Source organism: Microcebus murinus, chromosome 3, assembly GCF_040939455.1.
Source record: "Microcebus murinus isolate Inina chromosome 3, M.murinus_Inina_mat1.0, whole genome shotgun sequence".
In the NCBI taxonomy this organism is placed as follows: domain Eukaryota; kingdom Metazoa; phylum Chordata; class Mammalia; order Primates; family Cheirogaleidae; genus Microcebus; species Microcebus murinus.
Window position 1 is genome coordinate 71,143,205 of NC_134106.1, and position 17,025 is coordinate 71,160,229.

Genomic DNA, 17,025 nt, shown 5'->3' on the forward strand with positions numbered 1-17,025 from the left:
ATTTCAAGCCCCTAAGGGGTATTTAGATAGCACTTGGCATCCTTTGTTTCCCATGGCCTTGCTCTTAAAAGCAGCAGGCACTTGGGACTCTCCTAGGGGTCAGGGGCTTCCTTCTACCCTTTGCTTAGGGAAGGCAGTCCTGGATCAGGCCCTCCCTAACTCTCCAGAACAGACTACAAACATGCAAATTAGAATTCTTTTAATAGATATAAAAAAAAGTACTAAAATACCCATGTGGTTCTGCTGTGTTATTTGCCCTAAAGGAAGTGAGGGGCAGAGTGAAGAAATCCCAGTGCAGCTCATTGGGCCCAGAGTGGGCCTTACCATACAGACTAAGGCATGCTCACTGCCCTCCTCACCAGACTTCCCCCCTGCTGTTCCCAGCCCCCCAATTCCTACAGCAGGAAACCCCAGTGGTCTGGCTCTTGCACTGGGAGTAGAAGGCACCTGAAGGGCTGGCTGGGTGAGTGAGGACAGGTGACCTTTAAACACAAAACAACACTGTGGGGTGGGGAAGCAGGTAGTGCAGCTGTAGTAGCTGGCAGGTCCTGCTCCTCTATGGCACAGGTGGATGTGGGATGGCCACTTCTCCGGGAGCGAGGAAGCCCAGATCCCAACAGAACACTTTCTCAAATTGTTTTTGGTACAAAATAAATGCAAAGATATGGTGTGGCATGGTATGGAGTTCTGCGGAGGCTGGGCCAGCCACCCTCCCCAGACCTCAGATCATGGCGATGCTCTCGGGGGCACAGTTGAGGTGGGTGGAGGTGCTGCTGCTCCCAGAGGATTTGCAGGCCCGGCCAGGGGCAGGCTGCAGTGCAGCAACCAGTGTGTCTGAGGAGATTGCCCCAAACTCGTAGCTAAAGGTGCCATAGAAAATGAGGATATCGATGACAAACACCCACTCGCACAGGGCTGCCCCATGCTGCAGCTGAGAACTCTCATGGACGAAGAAGACACCACCTGAAATCAGGCTAAGGAAATGTTCAGTAGGATGTGTGGACACCTGGCAACACCCCATTGGCAGTCACAGACTGTAACTAAGCTGGGACAAAACTCCAGGCCTCACCTCCCGAGGAGAGGGCACAGCACATGGCAGTGTTACCTGGAATGTAGCCACCCCCCCTTGGGTGGGAGAGAGCTGAGCTAGAGGTTGACTTTCTGACTGCCTGGTCCTGGAAGGATACTGAGGACCAAGCTGACGAAGGCGATGACAGCCAGCACACATCGCAGGTAGGCCACAGCCAGGTCCAGGGGGGCAGTGGCCCCATGGTAGGAGAGGGCACAGTGCAGGCAGACAAAGAGCAGCCCCGCAGAGAAGGCCACGCCAGTTCCAATGTAGTGCAGAGACTTGGCATGATCCACCTGGGCCCAGAGAGGGGCTAATCTGTGAAGTGGCCCCACCCCTCCAGCCCTTCATCAAGTCTCTTCCCTTCCCTCTCCTCCCTCCTTTCCCTCCTGTCTCTCCAGGCCTTCTTAGGTGAAAGTTCAGGGTTGGGGGGGGGGGAGGCACCTGAAAGTTGCCGACCACCACGAGGCCCGCAGCGTTGGTGCAGCCTGTGATGAGTGCTGTCTTGTTAACCCACGAGTGTCGACTCTGCTCCAGGAGCTGCCCGTAGCGCAGGAGGCAGATCAGGGCCACTGGGGGAGGACAGCATTGCTGGGGCCAGCACCCGCAGCCTCCTTCCAGGCCCAGCCCCGCCCGTCAGGGTGCTGCTGTCCCTTCTGAGGGTGGGAAGGGGCAGGCAGGTGGTGAACTGGTTTTCCTCAGGCTCTGGCCAGCAGGGTGGCTGTGTGGGAGTCAGCCTTTGGCCTTCAAGGAACTGGAGAGAAGTTGCCCCTCTGCCTTAACCCTTGATGGGGAGGGCTGTGATAAGCAAGGGATTTCTGGGCCTTTCTGGGGAGGGAGGCTGGGCTGGCAAGTTAGAGCTAAGAGTACAACTCACCCATGAAAGCACCCACGTTGCCAATGAGGCTGAAGAGGCAGCTCTCTGGGGGATATGTGCCGCACTTGCTAAGGAGGGGCGAGGACAGAGTGAGGGAGCGGGAACACCAGAGGGCCCCCGTTCCAGCCCATTGGTTCTCCCCTGCATTCTCTGTGCTTGCTCCTTAGCAGCCAAGCTGCCATGTATGCCAAGGGCCCGTGTCCCTCATGTACAACTGGCTCTAGGCTGAGCCCACAAAGCAGAGCTCTTGTGTGTGAGAAGGGAGTGCCCAGGAGTGCTCAGCCAGCCCTGAGCAGCCTTGCTGAGGCCTGCCACTGGTCTGGCTATCCTTGAGTCAGAACTTGGGCTGGGCAATCTGAGGCCTTGAGCGTAAATTTGGGTGCCTCCACTTATTAGCTGTGTGCCCCACATAAATAACAACCCCGAGCCTCAGTTTCCTTACCTAGAAAATGGTGAAGACAATAGCTGCCTCGATGCTGGGAGGATGAGAAGAGACTATGCATATAAAGCACTCAGCAGAGCCCAGTGCATGGTAAGTGGCTCTTAGAGTAGTTATTCCCTGAGACAGAAGGGCACATTTTTGCTTGAGGGGCTGTCTGGGGGTCTGGGAGGGCCTTGGGTCTCACTGATCTGCCCAATGTCCAGCCCTTACCTGATGAGAGGGACATCATCCAAGGTGCAGCAGGCCTTGGGGCCCCCTTGCTCAGCAGGGTCAGGAGAGCAAGACTCGTTGTAGGACCTGGCAGGCAGGACAGGGAGTGGACGAAGGGAAGGGGCTGTCCCCAGGCCTTTGGCCTGTAGTCTCAGGCCTCAAAGAGGACCCTCTCCCAGACCTGCCCAGCAGGGGCAGAAGAACCCACTCCCCAGGGCCTGCCTGAAACAGAAGGCCAAGGGGCAAAGGATGGTGGGAAGTGGGCATGAAGCCATGCCTGGGTACCGCTGTTAGAGATGAGCAGTGAGGCCCAGGCTTTCTGTCTGGCTCTTGGCAGCCGTGGGCCCAAGAGGGGACAAAGGTAAAGGGATCTTTATACTGAAGCTGTCTGCGGAGTGCTCCATACCAGTTCTCCACGGGGCACACATGGTGGTTCATCACGGCCATGGCATACCTGTGGGAGCAGAACTGTCACTCTGCCCCCATTCCCCTCCTGGCCCAGCCACCCCCCACTGACTTTTCTCTTCCACCTTGATTTCTAGCCCCATTCAGCCTAATTGTCCTTACTGAGGACTCCAGTTGGGTTGTCCCTGAGGCATGATGCCACACCAGAACCTGGAACGCAGCCCACAACTAGAGGCCCTCTGGAAGTTGCCCTGGCTAGAAATCTGTCAGGGCCACCCTGCTGGACAGCAGTAGTGCCAGCTTGTCCCAAGGTGCTGTGTGCCCAGGCACCAGGCCAGGCTTTGGAGACATCCAGAGTGGCCCTGGGTACTACCCTGGAGCCCACGACAGGACAAGGGGCTTTGTGTGTGCCATCAAACTCCTGTTGCTCCCAGCCCCTTACTCACACAGTCCATATGCCAGTGATGGAGAATGCTGACAGGCTGACAGGAAGGAGGATCCAGGCGGTCATGAGGGAGGGGAGCCAGGGTGGTGGTGGTGTGGGGGGGAGGACAAGAGGTAGGTGGGGAAGAGGGGGCGGACCGGCTACCTTGAGATATTTCAGCCACAACCATCAGCTGCCCTGGCCTTGTGGAGAGAGATCAAAGTGCAGGGTCGGGTGACTGGCCAAAGGAGGAGGAGGGGGAGGCGGTCAACACCTCGCCCAGAGCTCCCGTTGGGTCTGTTCGGTCTTTGAGCGTCCAAACTTTGGGCTGAGCCCCCGCTTGAACGTGGACCCCTCTGGCATCCATTGGGAGCCTCTGCGGTCAACCCAGGTGCCGCCGGCGTGCTGAGACTCAGGCGGGCTGGAGAGGGAGTCACCCTCTATCGCTTGAGGGACCAGGGCTGGGAGGACTGGACAATCAAGGGGGCCAAGCCAAGGACAGGCTGGAAGGGTGTGCGGCCCGGTGGAGCGGCGGCGCGCAGGCAACCACCTGACCACAGGCGCCCCGGGCAGGGGGCGGGTTCACGGCGGGAAGCCCGGCTCGGCCGCCGCTCGCGTGGGCGCGGGGGACCCTCTGCTTGGGCAGAAGCCGCGGCCGGCGACCCCCCCGGGACCCGAGACAAGAGCCTTCCCAGGTGATCCCTGGAGGCCCCGGGGAAAGGAAGGAGCCCAGCACTCACCTCCCGGAGCGCCCTGCCGCCGCCGCGCCCTGTTCAGCCCCCTCGTGGCGCTGTCTCCGGCTGCGGCCCTCGGAGCAGCCCTGAAAGGTTTAAAGGGCCGAGCGGCCCCGCCCCTGGCGGCCCCAGGCCGCGCCGCGCCGCCCGCCGGGACGTGAAGTCTGCGCAGCCCCAGCCCCGGCGCCCGCGCCCCGCCCGAGACTACAACTCCCGAGCCCCCGCGCCCGCGTCACGGGGAGAGGTGGGCGGTGTCCCAACTTCGGAGGACCTGGGCGCCCAGGGCTGTGGCCTGGGGACAGCTCTGACACCGAGATGCCAAGAGGTTCTGTCTAGCCCGTTCCCGCAGGGGAAACGCTGGGAGGCGGGGACCTCGGGACCAGGCCAGCCAGCCTTCCAGCTCTACCTGGGATTGTCATCGTGCACGTGGCTGGAGGAAGCCTCCCTCTACCGCCGCGCATTTTCCAGGTTGGACTGGCCAACAGCGAGACTTCGGGGAAGTTCGTTCAGCGGGGCGCCCCATGCCAGCCTCTGTCCAAGGCGTGAGGTGGGTCTGCAGAGAAGCGGGCACAAAGCCTTGGCTATTCCCTAAGAAATCCAAGAGCCTTGAATTTGGCTTATGCTTCTCCCAGCTCAGTACACCCTGGAGGAGGGCTGCTTTCATCAGATACTTTTTATTTTCGGGCGTACAAGTACACAGTGTACTTGCCAGAAGTCACCGTGTCCAAGACGTGTATCCTGAATGCTCAACTCTTAAACTAAGACGGCAGAGGATATCCATCTAAATAGACATATGTAAGTGTCAGTGTAGGTAAGATTTAACATGGCCAGGTGTTTGTAAGCCAAGAAGAGAGGAAGGTGAGAGACCCAGAAGAATCTGGGAAAAAGAAACAAGATAGTGTGAGAATAAGTTAGCCACAGCTTCACCAAAACTTACAGGCTAAGAGTGCACTCCTGGACATTCTTTTCACAATAAAAAGGGCAGGAATACTTCTTTTCAAATGCCAGAGGTATGCAAGATGCTCTAAAAGGCAGCCCCAGCAACTGTTTGGGGCACTTGGGCAGATCAATGATGGTACATGGTCCCAGGCTGGCAGGAGCCGAAGTTCGGCAACGTTGGTGAAGCAAAGTTATGTACAAAAACAGGGCCCTGTACTGTGGAGAAATGGAACAGAATAAACTGCACAATTGCTTGAAGAGGAAGAAACCTTTTTGGACCCAGTGGAAGGTAGAAATGGAAACAGGAAACCTGTTGGAGAGCTCTTTTCAAAATCACATGAAGACAAGTGTTGAAACAGGACCAAGAAGTATGACTCTGCAGTGATCCCTGTACAAGCATACCCAGCTGAATGGACGAGTAGGGGATAAAGTCCAGCCCACCTTTTGCTGCCAAGCTCTGTGCCCCAGGACAAAGGGGTGTCTCTAATTCACACAGAGGCACTGTATTCCTGCTCATCTGCGTTCCCATTGGAGCAGGTGCCTAGTTCTCATCTGCCCAATCCCTCATTGGAAGCTTTGTGATTCTTAATCAACACTTACTATATCCTCCTGAGCTGGGTTTGAGTCCATATCCAATCACTGTGAAGGGCTGAAAGACTACTTAGCTTCCAAATTGGTGGTTCTAACATGAAGTAGGGGCGAGGCATACTCACTTCAGAGCTGTGTCATGAGGCAGCTTTTGGCTTAATATGACAATCCGAATAGTTCCTAAAGTAGAATTACCCCAGGATAGAGCTCCCTATGACAGAAGGGCTTTTCATGGGTAGTGGGGAATTGTGTATGAGGTAAGAAGTAGGGACCAGAAGTCTTTAAAAATCCCTTCCAACTCTAATGCTACGTGAGTCTTAGTTGTTATGCTCCAACCAGGATAGTTCTTAAAATAGGCAAAACAAGAGATGAGATTTCCAGTGCTGATTCTGTGGTGGAATGACTTCAGGGCAGGCATTTAACCTCCACTTCCCCAGGTACACAAGTGATTTCACAACTCTTGGCAAAAACACTCTGTAAAAGTAAGTTTATTTTGTTAAAAAGAAATACTGTATTTGAAAAATACCATCCTTCTATGGTTTTCAAAGAATTTGCATACTCCATTTTATTCATCCACACTGCAGAAACATTGGAAATTTAAGAAACAGAACGTATTGCTTTTTATACATTTATCACCACAACATAACCGGTACAACCTCATTCTGTTGGTTCCAAGAAGGCAGAGGGAGCTATTTACTCAGGTTTTCATGTCTAGCATCACTCCAACTCCTGGGGAAATTTGGGGTGGGTGCCTCTGGCTTCTTGGCCATCTGATTCCTCAGGGACAGGACTCAAATTCAAAGAGGGAACTTAAGATATTTTAAATAATTGTCAACATTCCATGGTGATTCTCCCCAAACGCCTAGAGGTAGGAAGGTAATCTGTCCTCATTCCTCTTTCTGCACACAAAGGCCTCATTTAAATTTGTGAGCCTCCTAAGGATCCACTACCCAACAATCTACAGGTCTTGTCAAATGCACAGCAGGTTGGGTACTCACCACCCCAAAAGGCTTTGCCCCACAGCAAGGGCTAATCTCTAGTTGGCAATGACCCTCAGAGTGGACTAGGGAGATGGAATGTCCCTTCCAGAGAGGTTCTTAAGGAAAAGCATTTGTTATTGCCCGTATTGGACCCACTGGCTGGCCCAGGCTCCAGAGGCTCCTACTCTCATTTGGTATAAAAAGTTTTATATTCTTTTCCTGTGTTACATTCTTCAAAGACTTCCATGCTTGCCAACTGGCTACAACTCAAGCTTTAGTGTTTACTCTTGCACACCTCAAAGCCCCTGCAAACCCAGCTTCCTTCTATCAGTAATATCACCCATTGTGGCCCAGGAACCACAAAAACCTTAAAATACAGGTTTAACCTCAGTGAGTGAAGAACACTCCATACTGAATAGCCATGAGATCTACCTATCAGGCTATCTTTTTAAAAGATAGCCAAGAGGCTGGGCATGGTGGCTCATGCCTGTAACCCTAGGCGGTGGACGCTCAAGGTCAGGAGTTCAAGACCAGCCTGAGCAAGAGAGACCACGTCTCTACTACAAATAGAAAGAAATTAATTTGCCAACTAAAACTATATAGAAAAAATTAGACGGGCATGGTGGTACATGCCTGTAGTCCCAGCTACTCGGGAGACTGAGGCAGTAGGATTGCTTGAGCCCAGGAGTCTGAGGTTGCTGTGAGCTAGGCTGATGGAACAGCACTCTAGCCTGCCTGGGCAACAGAGTGAGACTGTCTCAAAAAATATATAAAGAAATAAAAATAAAAGATAGCCAAGAAAGTATCTAGTCAAATGAGTGTCGATTCTGAAGCAGTCTGCTAGAAAGTTCCACTTAGCCCAACACCGTTGCTACTGCACACAAAATAGCACAGGACGGTCCTCTTTGGGACGTTTGTGGGAAATGTTCTGCAACATGCTCCCTGATGGTAAAGCTCTATTTTTTGAAAAAGGTGAAAGACACTGGGAGGCAGGTCTGGTGAATAAATTGGATAGTACCACCCTGGACCCCAGAGGGGTGGTAATAAGCAATGAGGCTGAGCCGTACAGCTGTTAACTGCCCAAGAACCATCCTCACAGAGGCACTTCAGGTATGCCTGGAGAAATGGCAGCATCATCTCCAATAGGCCAGCTCTGAAGACCACCTTTTAATAGAAGTACAAGGTTTAGTGCTTTCTATAGTCATATTGCACAATTAGTTAAGCACAGACTGGCTAAGAATTAGATGTTTTCTTGTGTGGGGAAAAAAAACTTTTTTTTTTGAGACAGTCTAGCTTTGTTGCCCAGGCTGGAGTGCAATTCCCCAGTCATAGCTCGCTACAATCTCAAACTCCTGGGCTCAAATGATCCTCCTGCCTCAGCCTCCCAAGTAGTTGGGACTATAGGTGTGCACCACTGAGCCAGGCTAATTTTTTTTTTTTTTGTGGAGATGGGGTCTGGCTATGTTGCCCAGACTGGTCTCAAACTCCTGGGCTCAAGCAATCCTCCTACCTTCGCCTCCCAAAATGACAGCATTATAGGCATGAGCTGTGAGCTACCATGCCCAGCGGAAAATATTTTATATACACTAGATAAGCAAAGTTCTTCAAGGAAAAAAAAAAGTTTAAAAGCAAGGAGTTTCCATCAATCTCCTACCTGAGGTCTTTGTGAGGATTATATAATACACACGTAACAGGAAATAATAGGTACATACTAAATGCTGCCTTCCTTTTACCTCTTCCCTTCCCAGGAAACAGGAATTGAGGCTAAAATTTCAGGTGCCATGCCCCCCACTTCCTCTTCTTGTCTTCTAAACTATATGATAAAACCAGGAAATAGGTGATCCATGACTAGTACAGTGGCTCCTAGCACTCTGGGAGGCCAAGGTGAGAGGATCACTTGAAGTCAGGAGTTTGAAACTAATCTGAGCAAGAGACCCTGTCTCTACCAAAATTAGAAAAATTAGCTGGGCATTGTAGCACGTGCCTGTAGTCCCAGCTACTCGGGAGGCTGAGGCAGGATTGCTTGAGCCCAGGAGTTGGAGGTTGCAGCAAGCTACAATGATGCCACTGCACTCTACTCAGGGCAACAGAGTGAGACTGTCTCCACAAAAACAGGAAATAGGTGATCCAGCTGTGAGAAGACAACCCCAAAAAAGTATTTCTAGACTAAGAAGCCAAAGACGTCCAGTGAAATCCTATATTCCAAGTTATAAGATCAGTTAAAGAGCTGGAAGACTAGAAAGGCTGACTGGTCCTCTGACCTGCAGGGAGAAGCAGGGGGAGGAGGGTATAGTTTGGCAGAGCCTCCTTGGCCCAGGAAGCTTTGGGGGCTAGTTACCATTAGAAGTCAAAAGGCACTTGTAGTCCAGTTGTGTAGGTAGAGGGCAAAGATTTTCTCCTTTCAAAGAAAAGAACCCAGGACTGGCAAGTTTAAGGCACTTAACCCTGGGCCAACTCTGTGGGTCCCTGGATGCCCTCACAACCAGGCCCTTCTAACTTATCCACCTCACTCAGCATCAAAGCATTCCCCTGCCACTGAGAGCTGTGGCTCATTGTTTTAATTGCATAGCTGAAGTAGCTGCCTTGCCCCATTTCTGAGGGGGTAGATTTTCAGGGGTGCAGGGTACACACCAACAGTGCCCTCAGGTGTCTAAAGACTCTGATGAGGAGAAACCTCTAGGGCAGTGGCTTTGGTTTTAGGAGGTCTCAGTGCTCACAGGCTTACTTAAACCCCACGTTTCAAGTCACCGAGGCCAGGGTGACCTGCGGGAAAACTGAAGTGCCTCAGAACGTTGGTGCACAGATGTCTTTGGTCTCCAGACCTTAGCTAACCCTGCATTAGAAAAAATGTTCACTGAGTGAGAGCAGTGGTATTCCTGGGGGTCTTTAATCTTAGGAGCTGAGTTATATACTTTTGGGAGATAGGAAAGAAGCACGGGGCAGTGGAGGGGGCAGAATGAGACGGGCTCATGTCACTCCCTCTGGGGTGTTGTTTAGGACATTTTTTTTTTGGAACTAGGACTCCAATTGGGCAATTATTGCTAATGTTGAATTTCCCTTTGGGTGGATGTTTAACACTGTTATCTCACAACTGGAGTTAGTTCCAAGCTTGTTTTGATAATTCGCCTTTAGTTTGAGCAAAGAACAGTCTGTTCACAGCTAGAGATGAGGTCCAAAGGTGGAATTCTGTAGCCCTAGCCAAGGTAGGTTTTGCTGCAAGAAATCCTTGCAGTTTAAAGTCCTAGCTAGCTGGAAGTCTGAAGGAGGAGGATCACTTGAGCCCAGACACATCCAGGCTGGCAACATAGCGAAACCCTGTCTCTTAAAAAAAAAAAAGAAAAAAGAAAGAAAACAAAAGAAAGAAAGAAATCCTTGTAGTTTAGCTCTGACATCTGCCTAATTCTCCTATCTGGACAGTGCAAAGCAGTAGAACATGCAAGAAACTTGAAAAGAACTTGAAAAAGCCATGGAAGGGGAGGGAAACATGCTTGCAAGTAGGCCTTGAAAACCAAGGTCTCCCATTTTATTGGTATCAGAATTACTTGGAAAGCTTGTTAGAAAAGTAAATCCCCAGAACCCCCATCACCTCCAAGGTCCTGAGCAGCTGGAGGTACACAGTCATGTTAAGGGGAGAGGAGTAGAGAGGGATGGATTCTTCCTGAGACAAAAAGATGAGGGAAAGGAAAACCAAAGAAAAAGAGAAGGAAAAAAGGTCTAGGAAAACATGGGTGGAAATGAGCAGAAGCACAAACGAAAAGAACCATAAAATAACAAATATGGTTCAAGCAGCTGGAACAGCAGCAGCCAAGTATATGCGCTCAGGGAGAAAGCACCATGTTGGCATGAGGTTTCAGAAACCCTGGCTCTCCCTGGAGTCTCTGTTCCCAGATCACCAAGTTAGCCAAACAAAATTCTCAAAAAATTCCAGGATATTAGGCTGGGCCAATGGGCCAACATATCAGAAAGAATGGCTGCAAGGTGGGCCAGGTGTAGTCCTATAACACCCTTGTGGATGCAGCAGGGGGTCTCAAGATCAAACAAACTGGTCCTGGTACCCCCAGACTAGGAGTGTGCTCCCTGGGCAGAATTCTTCTAAGCGCAGTGAATCCAGCCTGGAGAGAATGCCTTCAATCTGGTCAGTGTTGGCTCTGGCGCTTTGCAATCTCCTCCTGGATACGCAACTTGAGGGCCTCTCGCATGGGTGGCTCCAGAGGCGTGTGTGCTGACACCTCCTCACTCACCCTTCCTGGGTCATCGTCCTACATGGAGGAAGAGTCAGGAAGCTCAGGGCCTGGCCTCTTCCAGAAAGGTGACCTGCCCTATTCCCAGACAACACTCTCACAGTGTTCTTGCCAGTACTTGTCATTTCCCAGGCTCAAGGCTTCTTGCCAGTACCTGTCATTTCCCAGGTGTCCCCTGTAATAGTGATTCTCAATTGGAGGCCAAGAGCCCTCCCAGTTCCTCCACTGAGAATCATTTTGTGATGGGAGTGAGTTGAGCTCAAAAGCATTGCCTAGCAGTCCTGTGCCCCCATGGGGAGCAGACATTTCCCACTGGCCCTGAGGAAAACAGTGGCTCAGGGTCCAGCAGTAATTTCTACCACAGCCCCAGACCTTCAGACTGCAGCTGTTTCCATGAGGCGTACCTGATACACGATAACTGATGTGACCTCTCCACTGTCTGCCTCGTATTCTAAGCAGAAGAGCTGATGGCTAGAAGGCTCCAGTTCGGAACCACCACTACTGCTGCTTTCAGCGGACTCTTCATAGTCTGGGTTGCTTGGGTGGGTAGAGCCATCTGGAAGGATGAACCACAGTGAAAGGAAGAGGGGGATGCTGCTTAAGCCCCTGCCCATAGAGATGATGCAGGAAAATATACTGCAAAGGAAGTCCTAATCTTCTCATGGGTCCAGTGTGTGTGTGTGGTGTGCTGCCAGTCAGAAGTTTTCTTTACCTTTGTATCCCCGCTCTGGAGCTAGCACAGTCCAGTCACCAAGTAAGTACACAATACACATTTGTTAGCTGGGCACGGTGGCTCACGCCTGTAATCCTAGCACTCTGGGAGGCCGAGGCTGGCGGATTGCTCAAGGTCAGGGGTATGAAACACCCTGAGCAAGAGCGAGATCCTGTCTCTACTATAAATAGAAATAAATTAATTGGCCAACTAATATATATGGAAAAAACTAGCCAGGCATGGTGGCACATGCCTGTAGTCCCAGCTACTCAGGAGGCTGAGGCAGGAGGATTGTTTGAGCCCAGGAGTTTGAGGTTGCTGTGAGCTAGGCTGATGCCACTGCACTCACTCTAGCCTGGGCAACAAAGTGAGACTTTGTCTCAAAAAAAAAAAAAAAAAATACACACATTTGTCTTGTAGGTAGGATAGGAAGGTAGTGAAAGGATATATAGAACTCTGCCTAGGTTCAAATCCAGGCTCTGCCATTTACTAACTCTGAGAACTCAGGCAAAATATTTAGCCTCTCAGTGCCTGTTTCCTGACTGAAATGGAAATAAAAGTTCTAATTCTATGAACACTCAATGAATTAATATACATAACGTCTAAAAACCCTTCAAATAACATTTAAGAAAATTAGTGTCATATGTAAACCACTGTGATGTCTAAGTCGCAGGGAAGCTGGGGAAAAGGCCATTTCTGGATTCATTCCATGATTATGTCCTGGTTCCTTACAGCTGTGCCACTTTTTCTTTACTAAACAGTGGAGCGCCAATACAGTGCAGTGGGGCAAACCGGCAGACAACTTGTTGCCAGCTCCCAGGAACCCTACTGGTAACTGAGGGACATGAGCCCTCCCAGGAGAAACACTGAGCGGAGACTTGGCAGCGCTGAAGTGGAAGTTCCGGGAACAGACGAACTGAGCTGAGCCTCGGGGATAAGAAATAGTTTTTCCCTACAGAGAAGGGGAGTGCGTTGCAGGAAGAGCGCGCGGGCTTGAGGCAGGCGGGGCGGGCGGCCTCACCTCGGTGTCGCGGCAGGTACACTTGCAGGTCTGGCTTACGGGGCCGCGTCGGCGCGGGCGTGTGCCGTCTCCTCACCTTCTCCTTGGCCGCCTGCTTCACCTTCTTGTCGTAGTTGTCCCTGCGGGGAGCCGAGCGGGAATCAGGGACGGCCAGACCAGGCTAGGCCAGGGGTGGCGGCGGCGGCGCAGGGCGGGGCGGTACCGGGCGATCTGGTTCCGTCGGATATGGTGCACGAAGCCGTGGTTCATGTCCAGCCGTCCGCCAGGCTTGCAGCAGAGCCTGGGTCCGGGACCAGGCCCCGCCTCCATCCGGAACGAGGGGCGCAGAGCCACAGCCTCAACGGCCTCAACAGCCGTCCACCCGTCCCGCCGAGGTCGGTGCCGCCTCTCCTACAGCTTCCGGCCCCGCGTCCTGACTTCCGGCCCAGGAGGCCCGCCCGGGCCGAGTGTCGCCGCGCGCGGAATTGGCGGCGCAGGTTGGGTGGGGGTGGGGCATGCTTGACCTCCACCACCAGGCGGGGCTTTTGTTTCTTTGTAACGTTATGGACACAAGGCCCAGCCGTGTCCCAGCCGCTGGCTCCGCGAAAGCCGGTGGTTTAGCTGTGCCCGCGGGAGGATCCGGGCGATTGAAGGGCCTGAGCTTGTGTAATTTGCGAGTTTTCACTTTCAAATGTCAAAATCGGGAATTCCCGATTAGAACAGGGGCCAGCTGTGGTCCACCCACCCGGCGGACTGTTTCTTTCTTTCTACTTTGAGAGAGCCTCGCTCTCTCAGGCTAGAGTGAGTGCCATGGCGTCAGCCTAGCTCACAGCAACCTCAAACTCCTGGGCTCAAGCGATCCTTCTGCCTCAGCCTCCCGAGGAGCTGGGACTACAGGCATGAGCCACCATTCCCCGCTAATTTTTTTTTCCATACATATTCTTAGTTGGCCAGTCAATTTCTTTGTATTTTTCGTAGAGACGGGGGTCTCGCTCTTGCTCAGGCTGGTCTCGAACTCCTGACCTCGAGCGATCCGCCCGCCTCTGCCTCCCAGAGAGCTGGGATTACAGGCGTGAGCCACCGCGCCGCCCGGCCAACGGCGGCGGACTGTTTCTGAGCGGGCCCAGGGAAGGAGCTGTCCTTACGCACTAGGGGCGCCGAGCCCTTCGGTACCCACACCGGCCGGGCAGATCGTGGGCCCGGCGGGGCTTTCCCGGGGGCTGCACGGCCGCCTTCTCCTGCTAGTGGTGGAGGCTTCCCGGTGTGTGCGCCAGTCAGAACTGAGCAAAGTGCACAGTTAAACCCGCAGTTGCTTGCACGTCAGTTATACCTCCGCGCAACTGTTCAAACGAGCAAACCAGTTCGGGGCGCCCCGGAGGTTAGAGCTTTATTGGCTCCATGGCAAATCCGCCTGTGCCGGGCGTTTGCGTTTTGCTGGTACAGAGAACCCTCTACATGTGGACCCAAAGTCTTCAGGTTTCGCATGAAGGGGACCATGGGGATGTCGCCTAGCTTTCCTGTGCAGGGTCGTAACCTCTGAGGCGCGGAGACGACCCACAAATAGTAGTTTAGAGGCACAAAGTATCTTTCTCTTCTACAATGTGAATTGATCAAATCAGGGTAATTGGGGTATCCATCACCTCAGGCGTTGACCATTTCCTGTGTTAGGAATATTCCTCTTCCTTCCTTCCTCCCTCCCTCCCTTCATTCTTTTAGACACACACACACACACACACACACACACACACACACACACACACACACACATACTATATATATTTACTCAGAGACACGGTCTCGATCTGTTGCCCTGGGTCCTAGCTCACAGCAACCTCAAACTGCCAGGATCAAAGGATCCTTCTTCTGCCTCAGACTCCAGAGTAGCTGGGACTGTAGGTGCTCGCCACCACGCCCGGCTAATTTTATTCTGTTTTTAGTTCCTCTGCTAACTTTTTCTATTTTTAGTAGCGACGGGTTCGCTCTTGCTCAGGCTGGCCTCGAACTCTTGAGCTCAAGCGATCCTCCCGCCTTAGCCTCCCAGAGTGCAGGGATTATAGACATGAGCCACTGCGCCAGGACACTCCCAGTTCTCTAGTATGCCCTAGGCCGGGCGCGGTGGCTCACTGCCTGTAATCCTAGCACTCTGGGAGACTGAGGTGGGAGGATCGTTTGAGCTCAGGAGTTCGAAACCAGCCTGAGCAAAAGCGAGACCCGTCTCTACTAAAAATAGAGAGAAATCAATTGGCCAACTAAAAATATATAGAAAAAATTAGCCGGGCATGTTGGCGCATGCCTGTAGTCCCAGCTACTGGGGAGGCTGAGGCAGAAGGATTGGTTGAGCCCAGAAGTTGGAGGTTGCTGTGAGCTAGGCTGCCGCCACGGCACTGTAGACAAGGCAACAGAGTGAGACTCTGGCTCAACAACAACAACAACAAAAAAGTGTACCCTAACTTACTGTTAATTATAGACACTTTGTTGTGCTATCTAATATCGTTCATTTTATCTAACTGTAATTTTGTACCCATAAATCACCCCCCCCATACCCTTCCCAACCTCTGGTAACTGTCATTCCATTCTGTCTCCATGAGATGTTTTTTAATATTTTTTTTTTTTTTTTTTTTTTTTTTGAGACAGAGTCTCGCTTTGTTGCCCAGGCTAGAGTGAGTGCCATGGCGTCAGCCTAGCTCAGAGCAACCTCAAACTCCTGGGCTCGAGTGATCCTTCTGCCTCAGCCTCCCGGGTAGCTGGGACTACAGGCATGCGCCACCATGCCCGGCTAATTTTTTATATATATATCAGTTGGCCAATTAATTTCTTTCTATTTTATAGTAGAGACGGGGTCTCGCTCTTGCTCAGGCTGGTTTTGAACTCCTGACCTTGAGCAATCCGCCCGCCTCGGCCTCCCAAGAGCTAGGATTACAGGCGTGAGCCACAGCGCCCGGCCAGTTTTTTAATATTTAGTTCCCACATATGAGTGAGTATATGCGAGATGTGTCTTTCTGCCGAGGCACAAATTATCTTGAAGAATTATGGGGCCTAACGACACAGCTTCTTTTATGGAGAAAACTCCGTGGTCAGTAAAAGGTTCCTGTCTCTTTAAGCTGGAAATGCCGTGTAATGTAGCAGTAGGCCCACAGAAGGCTCTCAGGTGCGCACGCTGCGGCCCATAAATTTCCTGCAGCGCGAGTTGTCCCCAGTGGCGACTCGTAGTTTTCGGCCCCGCTCCTGATTGGCCGTGTGCTGCGCGCTCTCCAGCGTGCCTGGCGCCTGTACTGGGCGGTTCGGCCGGTAGTGGAGATGTCCGGCCGGTCCAAGCGGGAGTCCCGTGGTTCCACCCGCGGGAAGCGCGAGTCCGAGTCTCGGGGCAGCTCGGGTCGCGTCAAGCGGGAGCGAGATCGGGAGCGGGAGCCGGAGACAGCGAGCTCCCGGAGCAGCCCGGTGCGCGTGAAGCGGGAGGTAGAGCCGGCGAGCGCGCGCGAGGCCCCGGCGCCTGCCTTCCCAGCCGTGCGGGTGAAGCGGGAGCGTGAGGCCGACGAGGACTCGGAGCCTGAGCGGGAGGTGCGAGGTGCGAGGGGCCGGGCTGGGCCGGGCACGAGCTCCACCGTCGTGTCCTTTTTCTCTCCAGCCTTCCGCTGTTTCCTTGCTGGGGCGGGGGTGGGGGTAGGAGACTGGGAATGGGGGAGGGATCTAGACTGCTCGGCATAGGATATTTCTAACAATAACAGCAGCTTCGCTTTATCGAGTGTCTAATGCGACGCTGTGCTATCTTAGTACAGTACTACGTTAGTGCTATTTTACAGGTGTTCCTTCCCTCCGTTTTTACAAAACCCTTTGAGGTGTGGTGTCCTGTTGTAATTTCTGGAATCAGATTGTTCAGAGTGGAGAGTCTGAGCGCTTGACACCTGCACTAAAGTACTGGTTATATACCACTTTTTAAGCTAAATAAAGTCAGGAGACAATTCTTTTTTTATCTCTGGAGTTTGCACATACTGCTACCAGACTGCCTCTCAAGGAGCAGCCTTGGAAGACAGAGAAAGTGTCTCTCTACAAAGCAAAGGGGAAGAAAGCCCACAACCGGTTATAAAAGATACAGGTTCTCTAAGCTTAGGGTTCCTCTCTCCTGTAAGGCAAGCCACTGTGTTCGTGGATTAGACAATCCATGTTGCTTTGTGAGAATGGGACTTGGGGAACTGGCACTGATGCTATGTTCTGGCTACTGCTAGTGCTGTAATAAATAATAAACTATCTTTTGTTTCAGACCCAGTAGTTACATGTTTTCCATCACCAACCATGAAACTGTGGCAGACTAACTTGTTAGCTTGCAAATATAAAATCTCAGACCCTTCATGCTATTTAACAAGTGGTAGATTTAAAGTATGTACATGCACAGTCTTCTTTAAACTG

At 52.2% G+C, this 17,025-nt stretch overlaps 3 protein-coding genes across 6 annotated transcripts in view; 1 reads left to right on the top strand and 2 right to left on the bottom strand.

Annotated features, from left to right (window-relative positions):
* Positions 1 to 182: 182 nt before the first annotated feature.
* On the bottom strand, positions 183 to 4,287 carry TMEM150A (transmembrane protein 150A). Of its 4 annotated transcripts, none has more exons than XM_076000937.1 (8): positions 4,168 to 4,287; positions 3,593 to 3,630; positions 3,005 to 3,052; positions 2,599 to 2,685; positions 1,947 to 2,014; positions 1,514 to 1,641; positions 1,188 to 1,365; positions 183 to 963 (listed from the first exon to the last, which is right to left on the bottom strand). In XM_076000937.1, the coding sequence occupies exons 3-8, from the start codon at positions 3,043 to 3,045 to the stop codon at positions 722 to 724; spliced, it is 744 nt and encodes a 247-aa protein (XP_075857052.1). In that variant the 5' UTR covers positions 3,046 to 3,052; positions 3,593 to 3,630; positions 4,168 to 4,287; the 3' UTR covers positions 183 to 721. The 4 variants fall into 4 exon arrangements, with proteins under 4 accessions (XP_075857052.1, XP_012629741.1, XP_075857051.1 ...); XM_012774287.3 differs by having other exon boundaries at positions 3,450 to 3,630; XM_076000936.1 differs by having other exon boundaries at positions 3,450 to 3,665.
* Positions 4,288 to 6,160: 1,873 nt separating this feature from the next.
* On the bottom strand, positions 6,161 to 13,057 carry C3H2orf68 (chromosome 3 C2orf68 homolog). The gene is made up of 4 exons (XM_012774303.3): positions 12,845 to 13,057; positions 12,643 to 12,761; positions 11,314 to 11,465; positions 6,161 to 10,927 (listed from the first exon to the last, which is right to left on the bottom strand). Exons 1-4 carry the CDS (start codon positions 12,949 to 12,951, stop codon positions 10,805 to 10,807), a joined length of 501 nt encoding a protein of 166 aa, XP_012629757.1. The 5' UTR covers positions 12,952 to 13,057; the 3' UTR covers positions 6,161 to 10,804.
* A 2,768-nt stretch (positions 13,058 to 15,825) lies between these two features.
* The window catches only part of USP39 (ubiquitin specific peptidase 39), a 30,649-nt gene continuing 29,449 nt past the window's right edge, over positions 15,826 to 17,025 (top strand). Inside the window, exon 1 of the mRNA XM_012774296.3 lies at positions 15,826 to 16,186. Within this exon, the coding sequence (XP_012629750.1) occupies positions 15,919 to 16,186 (268 nt within the window). The 5' untranslated portion in view covers positions 15,826 to 15,918. The remainder of the gene's footprint in view (positions 16,187 to 17,025) is intronic.